This window comes from Notechis scutatus, chromosome 2, assembly GCF_049901735.1.
Source record: "Notechis scutatus isolate UNSWTSFEM ecotype Mainland chromosome 2, rNotScu1.2, whole genome shotgun sequence".
In the NCBI taxonomy this organism is placed as follows: domain Eukaryota; kingdom Metazoa; phylum Chordata; class Lepidosauria; order Squamata; family Elapidae; genus Notechis; species Notechis scutatus.
Window position 1 is genome coordinate 1,802,663 of NC_142010.1, and position 22,886 is coordinate 1,825,548.

Genomic DNA, 22,886 nt, shown 5'->3' on the forward strand with positions numbered 1-22,886 from the left:
TACCAACACAGGAGGAAGTTATTAAGAAAATAATGGAATGTGCTGAAATGAGTAGATTGACATTTAAAATCAGAGAACAAGAAGATAAACAATTTTATAATATTTGGGATCTATTCTATCAATGGTTAGACAATAAAACATGGTAATGAAATATGTAGATTCTTAGAAAATAATAAATATATAAAGAGATGATAATATGAACTGTCATGAAACAAATTAAGTAAAATATGGACTACTTCATAAAACATGAATGAATAAAAGTATAGTCAAATGATTGATTAATAATGATATTAATGTTTTTAATATTTGATTGAAAATATGAGAATATATACAATGTAATTGTAATTGAAGACTACGAAATGGAAGCAAAAAACAATTTGTAAACCAATGGACACGCTGTATGTATATATATGGAAGATGGCTTGATGTTTTTATGTTTTGTTTGTCTATGTTTGTCTTAAAAACCAATAAATTTTTTTTTTAAAAAAAAGAGTTCGGCAGCTGACTCATCAAGATACAACCCAATTTAGATCTCCACATACAAGGAGAATACAGTTTTGTCCTATGCACCACACTCATCACTCGCTGAACAGGTGCACTGGGTTTGCAGCAAAATCACTGACCCAACGAAAACAGTTGCTAAGGGAGTACCAATACTGCTACAAGTATTGCGAATGCAAACACCCGTCCAAGTACTGCACAACCAAGGTGCAATGTAACTTATGCAATAGTGACCAGCACCTGACCACGCTGCATCCAGACTCCGAGTCACCACTGCAGATATCTCATAACCCTCTTTCGGACAAGGAGCCTCAATGTAACACAGAAGCATACAGGGCTCCTTGGCAGACTGCCAAACTGCAACCAAAACTGAGGTTGAGTGTCAACTGCACAGCACAGTGCGCCGATGCACCATGCCCTCATTTGTATCTTCCCATCTTAGCCAAAGTGTATCCTGAAGGATTCCCTGAAGATGCCATGAAAATGTACATGCGGATAGACACTCAAAGCACCTGCACCCTGGCCAGACCCGCATTCTTCGACCTCTTTGAGGTACAACAGGATGAACTTCACTTCACTGTATCAACGTGCCATGGACCAAGAAGCACAGCGGGGAGGAGAGCTACTGAACTCTGCTTGGAGTCATTGGATGGAAGTTCCCGGTTCCCACTACCACCTGTGTTTGAATGCGATGGGGTACCGAACGACACATTCAGATCGCAATACCTGAGATCATAAGTAGCATGCCTCACCTACAGCACCTGGCTCATCACTTCCTCGCTCTAGATCCAGAGGCTGAGATCCTACTCTTGCTGGGAAATAATGCCCCACGCATCTTTCTCTTCTCTGAGTCAGTCGGTGGCACTGTAGACGGCCCAGTGGCCATCATATCTCTACTAGGATGGGGGATCATAGGAATTGTCAGTGTCAATTGGATGCAGGCTCCAACCCAGGCAAATGCCTTAGCACCATCCATTCCAACAGCCTTCCAATGCCCTTTAGCACCATCAAAAACAAGAATGCTGTTCCAGACTAGAAGGCCCCCAGTGATCAGTACACTTTCGCTAGGACACCCTAAACAGCTGACAGCAACCACCAGACACCCACTAAGATGCTCTACATGGGCATATGCCTCCACAACATCCTTTCCAACAGCTTCCCAACGCCCTTTGACACTGTGGAAGCAAGAGTCCTGTTCCAATCCTAAAAGGCCACCAGAAGCGACCACCAGACTTTCACCTTTGCCACCAAGAGCACCTGTACACCCTAAAAGGCCACCAGAGGTGACCAGAAGACTTGCACCAAGAGGCTGAACTTGAAGATTGAACCTCAAGCTTTGCATGCTTTGCTTTGTTTGATGCTTTATTAATGTTTACTGTTTTTCTTAGTTATATAGCTAACTGCTTATCTTAGTTATATAGTTATCTGCTATTCAGTTAGTGTTACTGTCTACTGCTTATCTTAGTTTATCCTTAATTTTTCTTCTTCTTTTAATAGTGGAATTTACAATTCCAGGTGGGGAGTGTACTGTCCAGATAGTTTAGAGTTAATGGGATTTGGATAGTTAGGTAGCAGTTGTGAGCTGTCCCCTTAAGGGAATGTATTATGGTAAATGTAGTTAAGATATCCTGGGAAATGTAGTCCATATCACGTGACCACATCTGTAATCCTGATTGGTCACTAAATTGACCCTCGATGGGTAGGAGGAGTTTTCCTCACTCTTGGCTGAACTCACGGACTCATGGTAACTGTTCTACCTCTATCGCCACGAGATGAGACAAAAAGGATAGAAGATAATCATCTTTTTACCTACAAGACAGATATACAAATGATTGGTCATTAAAGAAGAACTTCATCACAAATGTGAGTTATGAGGATACCTGATGAATCAATAAATATACTTTGTTATGGACATCCTGTTGAGTTTATCTATCTGCATCTGTACAGCTTACAAATCCACCACTCTACAAAATACAGAACAATGATTGTGGACTTATGCACAATCTTTATAATTTATAATGCCTTGGTATGGCCACACTTGGAATACTGCATCGAGTTTTGGTCACCACGATTTAAAAAAGATGTTGAGACTCTAGAAAGAGTGCACAGAAGAGCAACAAAGATGTTTAGGGGACTGGAAGCTAAAACATAAAAAACGGTTGCAGGAACTGGGTATGTCTAGTATGATGAAAAGAAGGTGACATGATAGCAGTGTTCCAATATCTCAGGGGCTCCAACAAAGAAGAGGGAGTCAAGTTATTCTCCAAAGCACCTGAGGGCAGGACAAGAAGCAATGGGTGGAAACTAACCAAGGAGAGAAGCAACCTAGAACTAAGGAGAAATTTCCTGACAGTTTAAAACAATTAACCAGTGGGAGAACTTGCCTCCAGAAGTTGTGAATGCTCCGATTACTGGAAGTTTTTAAGAAGAGATTGGACAACCATTTGTATGAAATGGTATAGGGTTTCCTGCCTGAGCAGGAGGTTGGACTAGAAGACCTCCAAGGTCCCTTCCAATTCTATTCTATTCTATTCTATTCTATTCTATTCTATTCTATTCTATTCTATTCTATTCTATTCTATTCTATTCTATTCCATTCCATTCCACTCCAATTCCTATTCCTATTCCCATTCCATTCCTATTCCTATTCCTATTCCTATTCCTATTCCTATTCCTATTCCTTTCTATTCCATTCCATTCCTATTCCTATTCCTATTCCTATTCCTTTCCATTCCATTCCATTCCATTCCATTCCATTCCATTCCATTCCATTCTATTCTATTCTATTCTATTCTATTCTGTTCTGTTCTGTTCTGTTCTGTTCTGTTCTGTTCTGTTCTGTTCTATTCTATTCTATTCACAGCCTAGATAGCCACCAAGACAATTGTAATCAGGAAAGTTAACCATCTTCTCTTGGAGATACAATGGTACCTTGATATTCATCATTAATTGGCTCTGAGAGGTGCAATGAGTACCAAAGCTGATGAGAGCGAAACAAAATTTTCCCATAAGATATAAGGTAAATAAATGTAATATGATTCCAAACCAAAGACAATGCACATTTTTAAGACAATATGTAAATAGATAGGGTTGTATGTCATTACTTTACATGAAAAATAAACCCAAAAGTTAATATATACTTAGATTAAATAAAATAAAAAATTCACCTTAGCTCTAAAGATAAGGGGAAAATCACACAAAAATACACAAAATGACCTTAGAAGCTAAGGTAAGACTGCAAGGGGAAGTGAATGGGGCAAGAGCTACTGCATGACTAACATATCATCCTTTGTTTCAGTGGGAAAGGGTAGTGAATCATGAGGCAATGGACACCTAAAAGTTCTGGCTTGCAGGATGACTGCCAAACAAATGACAAGTATTGGACAAAATTTCCTTGTCAAAATTTGTTGAATACCAAATCCTATGAATTTCAAAGCAATTGAGTACTGAGGTACTATTCTGCTGCATTTGATCTGAATATAGGGAGGAGACTCAGCCAGAGGTGGGTATTCAGCAGGTTCTGACCAGTTCTAGAGAACCAGTAGGAGAAATTTTGAGTAGTTCAGAGAACTGGCAAATATTACCTCTGATTGGCTCCACCCCCACCTATTCTCTGCCTCCCGAGTCCCAGCTGATCGGCAAGGTCTTCTTTTGTCACCTTGCACAGGAGAACAGAGCTGGAAAGCAAGTTAGTGGGGTGGGGATGGAATGGGGATTTTGCAGAAACCTTCCCTCTGGAGTGGGGTGGGAATGGAGATTTTATGGTATCCTTCCCCTACCACTCCCGCCATACTACACCATGCCCACAGAACCGGTAGTAAATTTTTTTGAATCCCACCACTGATCTCAACCATACCAAGATGGAGGAAAGGGAGAGGAATTCTTATGTTCTCTTTTTAAAACTGCTCAGTTTTATTGCTATAGTATAAACTTTGGTATCTCAAAAATAAGTTTATTGAGTAAAGGGTTGGGTTTTGGGGGGGGGGGGGGGGGGTTTGGGGGGGGGGGGGGGGGGGGGGGGGGGGGGGGGGGGGGGGGGGGGGGGGGGGGGGGGGGTTTGGGGGGGGGGTTTTTTTTTGGGGTTTTTTTTTTTTTTTTTTTTTTGGGTTGTGGTTTGGGTTTTTTTTTTTTTGTTTTTTTGTTGGGGGTTTTTTTTGTGTTTTTTTTTTTTTTTTTTTTTGTTTTTTTTTTTTTTTTTTTTTTTTTTTTTTTTTTTTTTTTTTTTTTTGGGGTTTTTTTTTTTTTTTTTTTTTTTTTTTTTTTTTTTTTTTTTTTTTTTTTTTTTTTTTTTTTTTTTTTTCTTTTTTTTTTTTTTTTTTTTTTTTTTTTTTTTTTTTTTTTTTTTTTTTTTTTTTTGGGGGTGGGGGTTTTGGATAAAACTTTCGTGATTCTTGCCTAATTGATCCTTAATGTCAAGTCATAAAATATTTCTATGGTCATTTTAGAGTTGCCAACAGGAAGGGAGAGGGAAAGGGGTTTGAAAGAGCAGTACAGCAACTTGGAAATCGAAAGTGCATTCCATACATAGTTTTTCAGAGATAGTAATTAGGTGACTGAAGTTTCTGCCACACAAAAATCTAACTGGAGGACATTTATTTATTTTTTATTTGATTTATTTGATATGTCAATCGCTTACAAGATAACAGATATAAGTATAAACATAGTTATGAAGTCATGAAATGGATACATATAAGAAAAATAAAAAGAAACAATAGGACAGGGACGGTAGGCACATTGGTGCACTTATGCACGCCCCCTACAGGCCTCTTAGGAAAGGGGTGAGGTCAATAGTAGACAGTCTAAGGTTAAAGTTTTTGGGGTTTGGGGAAGAAACCACAGAGTCAGGTAGAGTATTTCCAGACATTGACCACTATGTTGCTGAAGTCGTATTTCCTGCAATCAAGTTTGGTGTGGTTAACCTTGAGTTTGTATCTATTGTGTGTTTTTATATTGTTATGGTTGAAGCTGAAGTATTCATTGACAGGTAGGACATTGCAATGTATGATTTTATATACTACAGTTAGGTAACAACTCTTAATGCCTTTTTGGCTATGTAGTTACAGTGGGCTCTATCATTTAGATCACTAGAGATGAGTACTCCAAGGTCCTTGACAGAGTTTGGATCATTGACAAGGTCTTGACTATTCAGCTTGTATTTTATTTTCTGATTTTTTTTGCCAATATGTAAGACATATATGTAAGATTTATTTGTTGAGATTTGAAGTTGCCATTTGATTGACCATTCTGATACATAGTCAAGGTCTTTTTGAAGGGTAGCAGTATTGTCTGTGGTGTTGAATAGCTTTACATCATCAGCGAAGAGAACACAGTTGCTCTTAATATGATTACAGAGGTCATTTTTGTAGAGTATGAAGAGAGTTGGTCCTAGAACACTGCCTTGGGGGACACCACTGTTGATAGGTACAGAATTGGATAGGAAACTCCCAATTTTGACCATTTGTTGTCTGTTTGACAGGAATGCTTCTATCCAGTTATGCAGGTGTCCAGAAATACCATAAGATTTTAGTTTTAGTAGTAGTTTGTCATGTACCACTGAATCAAAGGCATTACAGAAGTCTATGTAGATTGTGTCTATTGCTTTGCCCTGATCGAGCTGTGTAGTCCATATGTTTTTGCAGTGTAAGAGTTGCAGATTGCAGGATAGTTTTTTTCTGAAACCCAATTGTTTATTAGAGAGTAGGTTGTTTGTCTCTAAGTGGAGGATGACAGATTGGTTAATAATTGATTCCATGATTTTACAGGTGACACAGCATAAGGAGATTGGTCTGTAATTTTCAACTAGGCTGGGGTCTCCTTTTTTGAAGATGGGGATGACCCTGGCTTGTGACTATAGTTTTGGCAAGGGGCTGGTCCTGAAAGATTTTTCAAAGATTATGCTTAGAGGTTCTGCTATGGCAGTGGATAGCTTTTTTAAGAAGTAGGCACATATTCCGTCCGGTCCAATAGATAGAGATGGTTTTAGATTGCATAGTGCTTTTTCAACATTGTCTTCTGTAAAATCAATATGTATTAGATCATTGTAGTCTGTGATTCAATTAGGAAATACTGAGCATGATCCATTGCTGCTTACAAATACTGAGCCAAAGAATGTGTTAAAGAGGTTGGCTTTGATGGTGTCGTCATTGCAGTCTTTACCATTAGGTCCTTTCAGGGGTGGGATGGACTCAAGGTCTTTTAGTTTGTTGTTTACAAAATTGTAGAAAACGCGGGTGGAATTGGTGCGTAGAAGGTTTTCCTCTTGTTTAATGTGATAATTGGTGCATTCAGTCTTTATCTGGTGGCATAAATGTTTGTATTGGCTTTTGAAGTTGGCAATGTGAGCAGATTTGTTTTTTTGCCAAAGTGATTTCTTTTTGGATTGAAGCCTCCTTATTGTTATGGGTCATCTGTTTTTTCTGGTTTTGGGAGTTGTTATTGGTACATAAAGTTTGATGACTCTTTTGACTTAAAGTAAAAATATGTTGTAATGGTATCCAGTGAATAGAGATTGCCAATCAAATGATGAGAGATCGTTGTCTATAAGATCATAGTTGCCTTTTTTGATGTTATAATTGGGAATTCCATCATTGTGATGATTTTTGTGTGGACGTATGTTGAGACAAAAGTCAATCTCATTGTGGTCACTGTTGGAAAAGGGTTCTTTAATTTGTATTCCATAAATTGAATTCAAACTATTGCAGAAGATGAGATCGAGGCAGTTGTTAAGTCTAGTATTGTTTATTAGTTGTTCCAGTCCCAGATTTGTTACAGCATTGTAGAAGTTTGCATGTATGGGTTCAGTTTTACATTCGTTTAGGGTCCAGTTAATATGAGGTAAATTGAAGTCACCAAGAAAGATAAACGCGTGTGGGCAGGATGCTGCCCATGTTAGTAGTGTATTTAGCTTGTTTACATGTTCGATGTCATAATCAGGGGGTTTGTAACATAGTAAGAATCAAAATGTGATATTTAAGGACAGTTCACAGATGATGGTCTCAGGAATAGCAAGCTCCTGGGTAACTTGGATGTTTTTTAGATGTAAGACTTTTTATAGAAGTTAGCAACCACCTCCTCTATGGATTTCACAATCTGATCAGTAAACATGATAGTCTCTTCCTGTGGTAATGGAGTCAGGGAGAGATGCATTGAGCCATGTTTCACAGACAAATATGATGTCGAATTTAGCCATATTTAGTAAGAGGAGAAATTCAGGTATTTTATTCACAAGGCTTTGTGCATTGAGTAGCTTGCATTTAAGGCCAGTTGTAGTTGGAATTGAGGTAGTTAGGAGCGTGATTGATGACTCTTGGCTATGGATGTGTCTCATTGGAGAATATGAATTATGATTCACCCAGGGGGTGGGGGGAAAACCAGGGTCAAGGGTGACAGTGAATGATGTGTCTCAGAGTTGGCTATACCCAGGTCATGCTGACATGTTAACTCTCAATAAATTCTTTGAAGTTTTGGAAGTATGGCTCGAGATTCATGATTTAATTGGAGTAACTGCCAGAATCCTGACACTTAAAATGAAATGATGCCCAGGAGTCCAACAAAGATACTTCTCCTGCTGTGCATCCCCAGATAAAATTTTAAAAATCAGCTGTGATTCTTATATGTTAACTTATAATTATCACAGTCATGGTGTAGTAATTTATTCTTCTTCCCCTAGTGTGTTCGTGATTCCATCTTCTGCCCCAGGATGCCTTTCTGAGAAATATTTACCAACTGCTCACATTCAAAACCTGAAAAATCTGATCCATAAGTACCACCTCTTTGGCAGAGATGGGAGGGTGAGGTTGGAGAAAGGAGGGACTTTGTTTATTTGAAATATGTAGTTCCTTTCAGATCTGGTGCTGGATTTCACTTCTGATAAAGCAAGTGCCATTGTGCCCTTTGACAAAGGGTTTTTTTTAATTGCCTCTAATGAGGCAGCTCTGACATTAACAATAAAACTGTCTGTGTCCAGCTATAGCAAGTGCTTCTATCATGGGATGTCAAGTGTTGCTGATTCTGTTTCTACTGATGTCCCATTTTCCTTGTGGGCTTCTGAAAACCAGATGTCCCTTGAATTTGGTAAGAGAGGAAAAATACAATTACTACAAGCCAGGAGATTACCTGATTAGTGGAATTCTCTCTACAGTCAACACTCTATTTCATCCATATGTTTTTGACATGCCACCAACCAACAGGTTTTACAGGTAATTTATTGTGATACACATGACTCTGCTGATTGATGTTGTCCTCTCCGATGTCCTCTTTCAAGTATGGAATGCTCTTTCTTTCTTTTTTAAAAAAAAATTACAATAAACTTTATTAAAAATTAAAAAGAAAAATATATACAATGTGAAAGATACATTTTGTTGCAAACAAAATCAATATACAAATACAAATATAAAACATATATTTCTAATCAGCTAAGATGGTTTGATCTTTTATTCAATTTTTTTTTTACTAATATTCATATTCTATTTTGGTATATGCTCTTAATGTTGTGCCCTACATTCCTTGCCCATGCAATCATTGGGCCTTTAACTATTTCTTCCACCATTTCAAATTCTAATAGATAATTGTATGTTTTAGAAATTAATTTTTCATCTGTTCCCTCTAATGTTTTATCTAATTGGTTTGGTTTTACCTCAATTCCAAATTCTTATATATCTTTTTTATATCTTGTCTTAAGTTGTAAATATGGCCACCACTCTATTTCATCCCTTGTTCTCGAAGTTCTTGGTTTGTCTTTAATCCTTCTTGGGAGTTTAGGACATCATAATATCTAATCTTTCTTCTGGTTTCTAAGGCATTGGGGTGGATCAATGCCTCCATGATGGATACCCACCCTGGAATCTGCATAAAATGTTTATGTTTAATCTCTTTCCACACTTTCAATAATGAGCTTTGAATTACATGCCTGTTAAAGTTATTTCCAGGGTTCTACATGAAGACATGCCACCCTGCCTCTAAGCCGTGCCCTTCTAGGGTTAAGATTCTTTTGTTTCTCAGATTGGCCCATTCTTTAATCCATGTTAAGACTGCTGCTTTATAGTACATTTCCCAGGTGGAGAGACCAAATCTACCTCTGCATCTATTATCTTGTAGTGAGCTTAATTTTATTCTCGCTTTTTTTCCTGACCAAATAAATTTCATGGTAATTTTGTTTAATTCATTAAAGAACTTTTTATTTAATTTAATTGGAATGGTTTGAAAGAGAAATAGTATCCTTAGCAGGAGGAACAAAGCATTGGAATCACACAATGGACTTTAAAAGACCAAACTTTACAGGTTCCTTTTAAGCAGTTTATTGAGAGCCAGCATCAACACACACAGCTTTGGCAGTATTCTCATTAAATAATTGCTGAATAGGTGGTGTCATGCCTGTCCACAAAATGACTATCAGGGTGGAAACAGTGTTTGGCAAAAGACAAACTTATGAACTTGCTCACCCAGATTTCTAGTCATTCCCTGCAATGCTCTCTCTGATATATTTTCCTGTATAATATCTCTCACTCCAGGGGTGGGATTCAATTTTTTTAACAACCAGTTCTGTGGGCGTGGCTTAGTTGGTGGGCATGGCTTGGTGGTCATGTGACTGGGTGGACGTGGCTTGGTGCTCATGTTATTGGCTGGGTGTGGCCAACTCAATATCACTCACATCGAGGCACGCATCTCCTCGCCTGGCCTCTCATGACTGTCGGGATGCTGCAACAGTTGTAAGTGTGAAAAATGGTCATAAGTCACTTTTTTCAGTGCCATTGTAACTTTGAATGGTCCCTCCACACAAACAAAGTACCAGCAAAGGAGGGGAAAAAAACTCCAGAGAGGTTCCAGAGACAGGAAGTCTAGTCCTGCCAAGAATGTAATAAGGGTTAAGAGAGAGGCAGTTTCTGTAAGCAACACCAGAATGTTTCCTTCCTGCCTTCCTTACAGGGTTAGGCCAGTAATTTCTTCTAACAACCAGTTCTCCAAACTGCTTAGAATGTTTACAACCGGTTCTAGTGAATAGGTGCGAACTGGTAGAATCCCAATCCCAACCCCTCTCTCTGTATCTCCCTCCCTCTCTCCCGCCCTCTATGTCTCTGTCTCTATCTCATTTAATTCTATCTCAATCATCTATAATTTTTTTCCACCTATCATTTATCATTATCTCACTATCATTTTCTATCATCTATCATCTCTCTTTCTCCTTCCTTCCTTCCTTCCTTCCTTCCTTCCTTCCTTCCTTCCTTCCTTCCTTCCTTCCTTCCTTCCTTCCTTCCTTCCTTCCTTCCTTCTTTTCTACCCCCCTCTGCAAATCTTTGAATTTCCTAGTTAAATTAATTTTATTTAAATTAAATGAACAGTAAAAAACAACAAATTTGGAAGAGAACACTGCTGAGCTGAATGCATGTTCTTACCAAGGAAAGAGCATTTTGACATAAAAGTAGAATAATGTGCAGAAAAAGCCTCTGGAGCTCTAGAGCTGACAATTATAGAGCAATAAAGCAGCGCTATTGTGCAACAAAGCATTTTGGTACATTTGACTTGTTTTATAAATATTCAATCAGTTTGAATATTTAAGTCTTTAAACAAGAAATAAAATAACAAATGCAAGCCTCTTTGGAATGTTGATTCCTCCAGCTATCTATCCCTGAAAAGGGACTAATTGAATGGTTGGTTGGTTATACAAACATTAGTTTGAATCACAGATAAACAGTATTTACTAAGAAATCTGTCTACTTGGATATTTTTCCTTTGACTTAATATGAATATGCTCATTTTGCTGAAGGAATTCTTTTTCATGTTGTCTCCCTCACTCAAAGCTTCTTTCTGTGAGGATAATTTTGCCTGACGTAAAGAACATTTCTTCCTCTTACAATATTGGTTGTGAGAAGAAGCCCCATTGATGTCAAGGGGACTCTACTGTTATTTTATTTTTATTTTTATTTATTTATTTGTTTGTCAAGCATGTATGAGAAAACAAGTATAAGTATGAACATAACATATAAACATATAAGTATAAACAGGTATAAGTATATACATTATAAATGAGTACGAATCAATGGGAACAGTAGGACAGAGATGGTAGGCATGCTGGTGTGCTTATGCACACCCCTTTACAGACCTCTTAGGAATGAAGTGAGGTCCACGGTAGACAGATTGAGGTTAAAGTTTGGGGGGTTTGAGGATGTAACAGCAGAGTCAGGTAGTGAGTTCCAGGCATTGAATACCCTTTTGCTGAAGTCGTATTTTCTGACAATCCACTGATATCTCTTATGTTGCAGTATGGACACGGTAAGATTCTCATATATCTTGTCCTTCCTCTTTACTATTCATGAAATCAATCAGAATCCGAGGCTGTTACCCAACATCACCCTGAGCTACAACATATACGAGAATTATTTCAATGAAAGAATAACCCATGAAGCCATGATAGATTTGCTCTCCATGGGGCAACAGACTGTCCCAAACTACAGGTGCGGAAGGCAAAAAAGTGTGTTGGCTGTTCTGGAAGAGACAGATTCTGAGCTCTTTCATTATGTTGCAGCTATGTTGGGGACCTACAAGATCCCGCAGGTATGGATATAATTGAAGCTAAGTTCGCTTTGCAACTTTTTCCAAAGGTGTCCAGAAATAGATCTTGGTGGAGATCACTGAATAAATTTAGAATCAATGGTCAGATATTAAAGATAAAAAGACTTTTGCCATTTAATTTTTTTATTAGTTTATCACAATGTAAAAAACAACGACAACAAAAAGAAAATAATGGGAAAGTAAGGGGGAAGGGAAGAGGAAAAGTGTAGGGTAAAAAGGTAAAAAGAAAGAAAAGCATTGTCTTCTGATTCTTTTTACCACAGTAGAATAAGAGAATAACTCTAACAATTACTTTTACCCAGTAATACATATTAGCCATTTCTATAACAACAAATCTATCTAATTAGCAAAACCCAAAGTTTCATTTTTTTCCACCTCAAGAAGTGGTTTCAAAGAGGAAATGAAGTTTGCTGTGTTCTTTTCTTTAATTAAAGCAGCCAATAAAGCCATCCCTGCTAATTCCATCGAAAAGGTCAAAAGCCTTGTAAGAATTTTCTTTTCATAATGTTTTTACATTTTTCTTTTCATCTACTTGGCATCTTTGTGTGAAGCAGTTTTGAAACAATAGCAAAAGGAATGGAACGTGGATGTAAGGGAAAGGAATTTGAAAGCTGCTTGGAAAAGAACAAAAGAAATTACACCATAGAGTGCTTGGGAAGACAAGCAAATATGAAGTTTGAAAAAGGATACTTGGTGAATTAAAAAGTCAGGGGGTGAAAAAAATGCAGATTAGAGACAGATTGCTACACAAAATTAAAGATGTGCATTCTGGTGGACTGGAAAGAATGATCAGGATCAATCTGCAAAAGAAATAATGAAGGAAGAATAAATGCACAATGTTAAAATTTTGTTTCCCTTCTCTTTACTCCTTCAAAGGGGTAAAACTTATGTTTAATCACCTATTTTCTTGGAAAAAACTACGATGACGATCAGAGACAAGAGAGGCAGGAAAAAGACCAGCAAGAAGACCTCAAATTTTGAGCTGGTATTATTTTCTGGAATGTTTCTGGCAATTGAATATTATCTCTAGTAGCAAGAGAATCACTCAGCTTTTCTATTTCATTTTAGATCAACTATGGGATCATCAGTCACACTTCTGAGCATAAGTATCATTTTCCTTTCTCTTACCGGTTGGGTCCAAGACAAGAACCTCCTCACTTGGTGATTGTCAAGCTACTCCTCCATTTCCAATGGACCTGGATCTGCCTCCTTGCACCAGACAATGAAAACGGGGAAAAGTTCAGAAAGACATTTGTGCCTGCAGCCCTCAAGAAAGGAGTTTGCGTTGCCTTCACAGAAAGCATCCCGGTGCTCAATTTTGAAAAGGAAAAAGACCTGCTTTTATACTTGAGAAAGAGTAACGTAAATGCAATTGTTTCTCAATTGGACTTGAAAACTGTAACAACACTGGGGTTAATAATCAGAATCATGGACAGGAGAGAAAAATTAGTCATTGGGAAAGTGTGGATTGTAACAGCCTTGTCAGATCTTAGTGTGAGATTGCTATACAGGATCGTTGATCTCCGCCACAAAAATGCTTTTTTATCATTCATAATTAAGACAAAGACAGGAACCTCATACAATCCTGCTGCTTCTGACTTATTTGCTTTTGAGATCATAGCACAGTCAACATTTCAATGTTCCTATTCAAGCTCTGAGCTGTCAAGGAAGGTTTGGAAAAGATGCACAGTAAAAGAGACCTGGGAAATTCCATCTGCTGATATTATCGCAAAAATCATGTCCCAGGATGCCTATAGTATTCCCACTGCAATTCAGGCAGTGTCCTGGGTCCTCAATGCTGCCCATACCTCCCAACTGGGCCAGAAGAGGAGGCAACTTGGACCCCAGATGATACAGCCATGGCAGGTAGGACTTCATCTTCTTTTCACTGATGGTCCCCCTTCAATTTCCCAGTGCTCCACTGGAGGTCAGCAGGGCTGGAGAGGACAAGTGTTCTGAAGAAGACTTTCCCATCTCTGGTGTTTGTTCTATGAGATGTGGAGGCATATTGAGAGGAGGAAATTCTAGAGCTTCCCATCTTGAGCCATTTGTGTGGGTTGAGTGTAGTGATAACAGGGATGGGCAACTCTACAGAAAGGAAGATTTCCCCCCATTTTTAGATTAAATAAGCATCAGATGGATGAGGCAGCAATCTGTTGGGGTGAATGTGATTCCCTGGATCATATAACCTTCATCTTTTCTAGTCTCCAATCCCAAAAAATAGTTGTCTCCTTGAGCTCTGGACTAAACCTAGTTTTTGGTTTTCCTCCTGAAGAATTCCTTAGAACAGGGGTCTCCAACCTTGGCAACTTTAAGTCTTCTGGACTTCAACTCCCAGAATTCCTCAGCCAGCATTGCTTTGGTGGGTGAGGAATTCTGGGAGTTGAAGTCCAGAAGTCTTAAAGTTGCCAAGGTTGGAGACCCCTGCCTTAGAAAGCGAGATGATATAAAACCAGTGCATCTTTCCAGACTTTTGGGGACCAACAAAACAGGTAAACTGTTGATCTGTAGGGCCAGATGTGCAAACACATCCAGCAATCCGATGAAGCCTGTTACTTCTGCAGACCTTCTTCTTTTTTTCATGTCTCCCTCTCTGTTGGTTTGATAAAACAATGAAATGTGGCAGTACCCAAGAAGAGGGCCTACCTCCATCATCCTTGAAGAAAAATATTTCACATGAAATTTGCTGCACCCATTGATAATCCCTAGCCTACCTCTGACCTGATGTACTCCCAATGATACTAGGCTGCATAAACAGAGGGATAGAATCAAGATCATGGGAAGTGTTAATAATACCATTTTATAATGCCTTCGTAAGGCACACTTGGAATACTGCATCCAGTTTCAGTTGCCACGATGTAAAAAAGATGTTGAGGCTCCAGAAAGAGTGCATAGAAAAGCAACAAAGATGATCAGGGGACTGGAGGCTAAAACATATAAAGAACGGTTGGTGGAACTGGATATGTCTAGTTTGATGAAAAGAAGGATTAGGAGAGACATGATAGCAGTTGTTCCAATATCTCAGGGGCTTCCAGAAAGAAGAGGGAGTCAAGCTATTCTCCAAAGCACCTGAGGATAGGACAAGAAGCAATGGAAACTAATCAAGAAGAGAAGCAACCTAAAACTAAGGAGAAATTTCCTGACAGTTAGAATTAATCAGTGAAACAACTTGCCTCTAGAGCTAAGGTGGTATTCAGCACATTCTGACCAGTTGTGGAGAACCAGTAGCGGAAATTTTGAGTAGTTCAGAAAACCAGCAAACACCAGCTCTGACTGGAGATTCTACAATATCCTTCCACTGCCACGCCCACAGAACTGGTAGTAAAAAAAAAATTGAATCCCACCACTGTTCCAGAGGTTGTGAATGCTCCAACAATGGAAGTTTTTAAGAAGAGATTAGATAACCATTTGTCTGAAGTGGTGTAGGGTTTCCAACCTTAGCAGGGGGTTGGACTAGAAGACCTCCAAAGTCCCTTCAAACTCTGTTATTCTATTTTATGCAATCTTGATTTTGCCACTAAAAGCATAATGAGCAAAGGGGCTGGTAAATTCCTCCAGCTTTGATGTCCTTCTTCTTCTACATGTCACCAGGTAGAAAGAAAATCTTCCTCCAGTGATAGTATTGAACAGGAATGGAGTGGGTTTGGATGCAAAGTTTTGTCCATCATCTCAGGACTCTGCCCATTGGTTCAAGGAAATGAGCATAGGATCAGCAACAGTTTCAGGTAGCAAGAATCATCATACTATGTCAGTTTCACTGATTTCATTTGATGTGTGAGATAGAGATAGTGGAGATTCAAAGACATTAAAGTATAGCCTCAAAAATAAAATCATCTTATATGAGAACATTGCTTGGACAAAATATTGATACTATCAGATTTATTCTTCTGAGAGATCAAGTTCTCATGGACACTAAAATGTTCAGTGACAAAAAGTGATCCATTCAAATATCACACAAGACACATCTAAACAAGATCTTGCTTTCCTTGTGGAAGAAAGGAGAAAAATTTCCCTTAAAATCCCGAGTCTCTTTCCAGACAGAAGCACTGAGTTGAAGAAGAATTATTCAGATCAATCCTAATCCATAATAATAGTCACAAAGAAAACAGATCAAGGTTCAAAGTGGAATATATATATAAGTTACAGGTCTGATTTTCCATACATTTACAGCTTCACCCATTCCTGAAAAACTTCCAGCTTTCAAATTTTTCTGTGGATGGAGGTTACTTGGACAAAGATGGAACTCCAGCTGCTGGCTTTGACATCATACAGTGGGCTGTGTTTCCCAATAAATCTAATTCTGGGGTGAAAGTTGGAAGTACAGAAAGTGAGGCCTCTTCTAAAGTCAAGGTCTCCATTGATCAAAATGCCATTATATGGCCAATATCATTTAACAAGGTACCTGGAATTGCTTGTTTTTTGTTTTATTATTTAACTAATTATGTATGCCATCTATATCTATATCTATATCTATAGATCTATATATAGAAGTAGAACTAAAACTAGAACTAGAACTAAACTATTTCTAGGGTTGCTTGAGAAAAGGAGTACGAGGTTGAAAATGAATGTCTGAAATTAATATCTATGAAGATTCTCAGTCATCCAGGTCATGGTTGTCCCAAAGGTGCTTTCCCAAAAGGCAATTTGACTTTCTTGGTTTTTTTTCTTTGAAAATGTTTTGTTACTCATGCAAGGAGCTTCTTCTGTTCTGAAGAAGCTTTTGAAAATAATATTTTCACTAAAGTTGGAAAGCAACCTTGAAACATATTATTGATTTTTGTGATCCGGACTTGACTGGTGTATATAATCAGGAGATTTGCCAAGTATAGGTCCTTTACCACTTTAGATTAAGAAGGTTAAAGACTGTTGCAGTCATGAATGAGCTGAAATGTAGCTTCTTTTTGCTCCATCCCAAATCCTGCTATTGTTCTGACCCAAGCCTTGTTCAAATTAAACAAACACAAACTGTGTGTAAAAGCAAACCTTTTTAAAGTGCTGGGAATTCAGTGCATTTAAACCTAATTGCCCGACAGCAAAAGCAAGCACTTTCAAGGTTGCAAAAGGCTTCCAACAACAGAAGACTTATTACTGATTAAATATCCACTGACAGAAGTTTCAAAAACAAACCGGAGTAAGCAGGGCTTCAATGAGGACTCTGAGTCTAAAGAACTTCTTTGCTTCCTGCAAAGAACAAATCCCTGGGGGCTGGTTTTTATCCCTTATGTGAGGGGCCATCATCTTCCAGCCTTACTCCTGAGTTGCCCTTGCTGCTTCAGCTTCTCTTTCCTTCGAGTGGCCCTGCACGTATGCGTACAGGGCACAGGCTCCCCGGGGTCCTCTGCATCACTGCTGCCAGACTCCACAAGCTCCAAAGGCAGCACCCCACTCTCCAATAGTTCTGGCCCCATCCCTGTATCACACACAGGCCCCTCGTCTGAGTCCTCACTATCAGAGACCCCTGCCATAGACCCCTGCTGCCGGTGAACCACAACAGCTATCAGAAAGGATCCCAGGGGCTAAACCCATCAGTGAGTAGATTCATTGATCATATTAAGAGATTATATGATTAGTTTAGTCAAGGGTAGAAACCAGTGGTGGATTTCAAAAAAAATTCCTACTGGTTCAGTGTGCTCACTTTGCTGTGCTGATTTTTAGCTCAGCTGAGGCACAGCAATCCACTCTCTACGTGAATCAGCTGAGCTAATAAACAACAGGATATAGGAGAGGTAAGAGTGGGGACAGGCGGGTGGGGCCAGCCAGAGGTGGCATTTGCCGGTTCTCCGAACCAGTCAAAATTTTTCCTTCCAGTATGCCAGAACCGGTCAGAACCAGCTGAATACCAGGATGGTAGAAACCCATTCTGTGATTTATTGCCATTCATAAAAATAACTCCTAATTTGCTTTTGACCTTCATGTTTAGACATCCCCTTTGTCTAGATGTACTGAAAGTTGTCACCCAGGATACACCAAGCTCATAAGAGAGGGAGCACCCATCTGCTGTTATGATTGTTCCCAATGTATAGAAGGAACAATTTCCATGCAAGAAGGTAGGTTACTCTAAAGCAAAACAGTGCTTGAAGATCCAGCTAAGCAATTACTTCTGTTCTTAATGGAAGACTTTAAGAGAACAATGGATTGTAATGGACCACAGTGAAGAGAAATCTGGAGAATAAAGTCACTCAGATTTTTCTGGGGCTAAATGCAAACTAGGAAGATCTTATAAAGGTAACAATGACTATTTCTTGCAAAGTTAATTGGAATGAGTTTAATGACAAGATCACATAGTTATTTGTTTATTAATTTCATATGCTGCCCAATTCATGATCAAAGGTCATTCCGGGCAGCTTATAGTTATATTGTAGTTAATTAATTAATTATATTAATAATTAATTATAATATAAAAGTTGACCTCAACATGATAAATATGAAGGTATTCTACAAGATTCCTGAGGTTATCCAGAATTTTGAACAGGCTGATTATTTGGGCCTCACTGGAGGGGCAAACATTAGAATATGGGTGAGATTGTTGGGCACATACAGTACATGTGGATGCTTATGAATACAAGATAGTTGTTAATTGAGCAAAAAGTTGTTTCTGTGTTTTGCATGCAGCTCATTGTAAAAAGTGTCCAGATGACCATCATGTCAGAATATTCATGAACTGGGATAGACAGAGCAACAGGTCAGCCATTGGGGACTGGCTGGAATAGGACATGATAACAAGGTCAGCCGATGTATAGATATAACAAATAAGTCAGCCAATGAGGGCTGTTTGGGAGCTGAGACTGGAAGGAGCCTGGGCGGGGCTCTGAGCTCTGAAGCTGCAAACAAGTCTAGTCTAGTCTGCAACTCTGAATGAAAACTGAAACTCTTCTCTCCCCTATTTATGTTTTGCTTGTAAGTACTACCATGTTGGAAGAACCTACATCGGTACTGTACATTTAATTATGTGTTATATGTATATAAAGAAGTTAATGAATCCTACTGAATCAGTTATCTGTGTGTGCTTTCTGGAAGTAATTTTCTGCAACAAATTCTAACACATCATTCCAGTGAAAACTGAGATCAGTGTGATCCAAAAACTATAAAGTTTTGTCTTATGAAGAAACTTTAGATTTCATCCTGGATATTTCTACCTTGATTTTTGTCCCTAACTACTGGCTTTATTCTACACATTTTCATTAAATACCAAGAAAGTTCCATAGTCAAAGCCAACAACTGGAATTTTATATATATTTACAGGGTCTCTCTATTGCTTTCCTTCTTGCCTTTCCTTCTATTCGTTGGTCAGCCAAATATGTATGGGCATTCCTAAAAATGGGAATCAGATTTTTACAGTGATTAATAATCAGTCAAACTTTTCATAAAGCAGGCATTATGATAATGAATAACTCTTTAGTCTTCTAGTCATATCACACTACAAAATTGCAGAATGCCCTAAGTTGTTTGTGTTTTTCAGATGCAGCCCACTGCAAAAAATGTCCAGATGATCAGCATTCTAATAAGAAACAAGATCACTGTGTCCCCAAAGTTATAACTTTCCTATCCTATGAAGAAACACTTGGTCTCCTCCTGAGTCTCTTTGCCACTACCTTATCCATAATCACTGCTTTTATTCTGGGAATCTTCATTAAATACCGAGAAACTCCCATTGTCAAAGCCAATAACCGAGACCTCACCTACATACTCTTGATTGTCCTCTTGCTTTCCTTTTTGACCTCCCTTCTATTCATTGGTCGACCTAAAAAAGTGACCTGCCTTCTTCGACAAATCACTTTCAGCATAGTTTTCTCAATTGCCGTGTCTTCATTGCTGGCTAAGACTGTCATGGTGGTGGTAGCATTTGTGGCTACAAAGCCAGGCAGCAGAATGAGAAAATGGCTGGGGAAAACTCTGGCCAACACTATTATCTTCTCCTGCTCTGGTGTTCAGGTATGCATCTGTCTGTTATGGCTGGGAATCTCTCCTCCATTCCCTGATTCTGACCTATATTCCCAACCAGGACAGATCCTGCTGCAATGCAATGAAGGTTCGGTCATCATGTTCTACATTGCCCTAGGCTACATGGGCTTTCTGGCTGCTATTTGCTTCTTGGTGGCTTTCCTAGCTCGAAAGCTGCCTGCAACCTTTAATGAAGCCAAGATGATCACTTTCAGCATGTTGGTTTTCTGCAGTGTTTGGATCTCTTTTGTCCCCACTTACCTGAGCACCAAAGGGAAATACATGGTGGCTGTGCAGATCTTCTCCATCCTGGCCTCCAGCCTGGGCTTATTGGGCTGCATCTTTATCCCCAAATGCTACATCATTATCCTGAGACCGGATATGAATGTGAAGGAGCATCTGATGATGAAAAACTAGGAGGGCTCCTGATTTTGTTCTTATTTTTGTTTGGATTTTTTAAAACAATGTACTGGTAATATAAAACAAGATGGCATAGAAGTAATAAAAAACATGTTTATGGTTTTTTTAACAACTGTTTCTCCAGTGTGAGCTTTTAATATGTGTCAAATGGAAGTGATATATTAAGAGGACAATTTTCTTTTAAATCATTAATTTATTTTATTATAGTTTTGTTTCCTGAATCACAAATAATCACTAATAGTAATATATTTTCTGAAACATATTTCAGAATTATAAAACAGTTTTGCTCAATCTAATTTTTAGATGAGATGACAATCTATTGCTAATGATGATCTGGTTTTGGTATCTTTTTATTTCATATAGTTTTTTGAATAGCTGTAGTTGCACAATTATAACATTTAGTTATTTGTTTCTGGATCTTTTTACAATTTATTTAACCCCCCCCTCTTTTTTCTGGAGATGATCTAGATTGCTTTGAATACAATATGTGTTGCTGTGAATACATTAATCTCAATACTTTATATTTTGAATTAAAGATAATAGGAAGAGCTGTCTTTTACATAATGATTAGTTCATTTTAAGAATGAAGCTCTGTAGTAACAATAAAAGATATCTTTAACAGCCAAATCTCAATAAACTTGATTTACTGTGGCATACAAGTCAACTGTCCCAACTTGGTCAACTAGGAAAAAAAGAGTCTTGTCCCATAATTAGCCAAAAGTATACAGAAGAGGCAAAGCTGGATCAGGGATTTTCATGAGGAAAGGATACAGCTAACTTTCCCTTGTCCTCAGCCAGCCCCCTGGTTATCAGTCACTGTACAATTAGGTATTAACAAATTGTTTAGGAAACGGTCCCTGTCTTCACATGCTCACCAGCTCTGCATTCTTTTGGTGTATGACTTTGAGATGGTTGGTGCTTCTCATGGGACAGTTCAGCTTAGATTCTATGCCTCTTGGTTTCCTCCCTCCATTCCCACCTCCACTGTCCCCTCCCCTCCCCGTTTCTCATGTCAGGCTATCAGCTTGCACTGTGTTGCTTAGCAGAACGGCAGCCATGACAATAAGCTTGGCTTCAGAGCCAATTTGGTATAATGGTATAATGGTAAATGGTACCATGCTAGAAACCAAGAAACTTGATTTCTACTCCTGCCTTGGGCCGAAACCAACTGGGTGACTTTGGACCAGTCCTAGTAAGATGGCATTGGCAAACTACTTCCAGTCTTCCAAAGAAAATCCTGACAGAAAGTCAACAAAAAGCAAATCCCAAGCCTTCCCCTGAACCCAAACGACAAAGTTCAGTTATTTTCAATACTTCTTTTGAAAACATATATTCAGATTAATTTCTAGGTAAATTAAGTTCAAATCTTGGATTAAGGGAAACAATTTAATTCCCACAGAGCTAAATGTTATCCATTTGAAAAAAAGTTTCAGGGATTATCCGTGATGCTTTATATACATGAATTACAAGAGATTCTGCTTGGGGAGGAATTAAGCTATTTTCTCTGGCTGCATATCTTTTATTTGCATCATTGAGTTCTTGAATTTTCTTGAGTGCAACCCAAGATTGTAGAGTAGTGGAAAGGATTTCCTGTTTGTGAGACTTCTAAAATCCAGGTATTATTTCACTAGCTCAGCCTAAAAGGACAAGTGAACAGAGGATGGGCAGAGTAGAGGGAAGGAAGTTAATAAGTGAAGTATAAGGAAGGGAGTAGAAGGAAGGGAATTAATAAGGGTGGTGTATAAAGATGGAATGTGGCAATAGAAAGGAAGAAGAATGGGGAAAAAAGAAAGGAAGAAATCCAGAATGACCAATATGATCAAAAAGAAGATTTCAGCAACATTTGGCAACTCAGCCAGTACAGATAACAGATAATCAGAGTTGAAAGGGACCTTGTAGGTCATCTAGTCCAAGCGGGAGACCCTACACCATTTCTGGCAAATGGCAGTCCAATCTCTTTTTGAAAGTCTGAACTGATGGCGCTCCCACAACTTCCAAGGGCAAGCTGTTCCATTGGTTGATTGTTCCCACTGTCAGAAAGTTTCTCCTTATTTCCAGGTTAAATCTCTCCTTGTTCAGTTTCCAGCCATTATTCCTTGTCTGGCCTACAGGCGCTTTAGAAAATAGCTTGACCCCTTCCTCTCTGTGGTAGCCCCTCCAATATTGGAAGACCTCTATCATGTCTCCCCTGGTCCTTCTCTTTACTAGACCTGACATGGCTAAGGAACATTCCAATCAGTTGGAGCCTGTCAGATAAGGGGATCTGGATTCAGAATCCCAGCTATAAAGTACAGGTGTAGAGTGGAGTACAGAGTGGCACCAAGGAAGATGTGCCTATTAGCCATCTGTGACCTACTTGCCAATGTGAACAAAAAAGATAAGAAATTAGTGGAGAAAAAAAAGAAGATGAGAGGAAAATTATGTGTTACAGTTCCAGTGGGAGTTGTCTTCCTGCA

General features: G+C 38.7%; 2 protein-coding genes across 3 annotated transcripts in view; both read left to right on the forward strand.

The window, feature by feature from the left end:
- The window catches only part of LOC113426308 (uncharacterized), a 532,245-nt gene that overhangs the window by 108,039 nt on the left and 401,320 nt on the right, over positions 1–22,886 (forward strand). The gene's annotated exons all lie outside the window — the stretch shown is intronic.
- Positions 565–20,427, forward strand: LOC113426304 (vomeronasal type-2 receptor 26-like). The gene is made up of 4 exons (XM_087958816.1): positions 565–986; positions 11,760–12,051; positions 17,990–18,116; positions 19,529–20,427. The coding sequence occupies exons 1-4, from the start codon at positions 565–567 to the stop codon at positions 20,425–20,427; spliced, it is 1,740 nt and encodes a 579-aa protein (XP_087814942.1).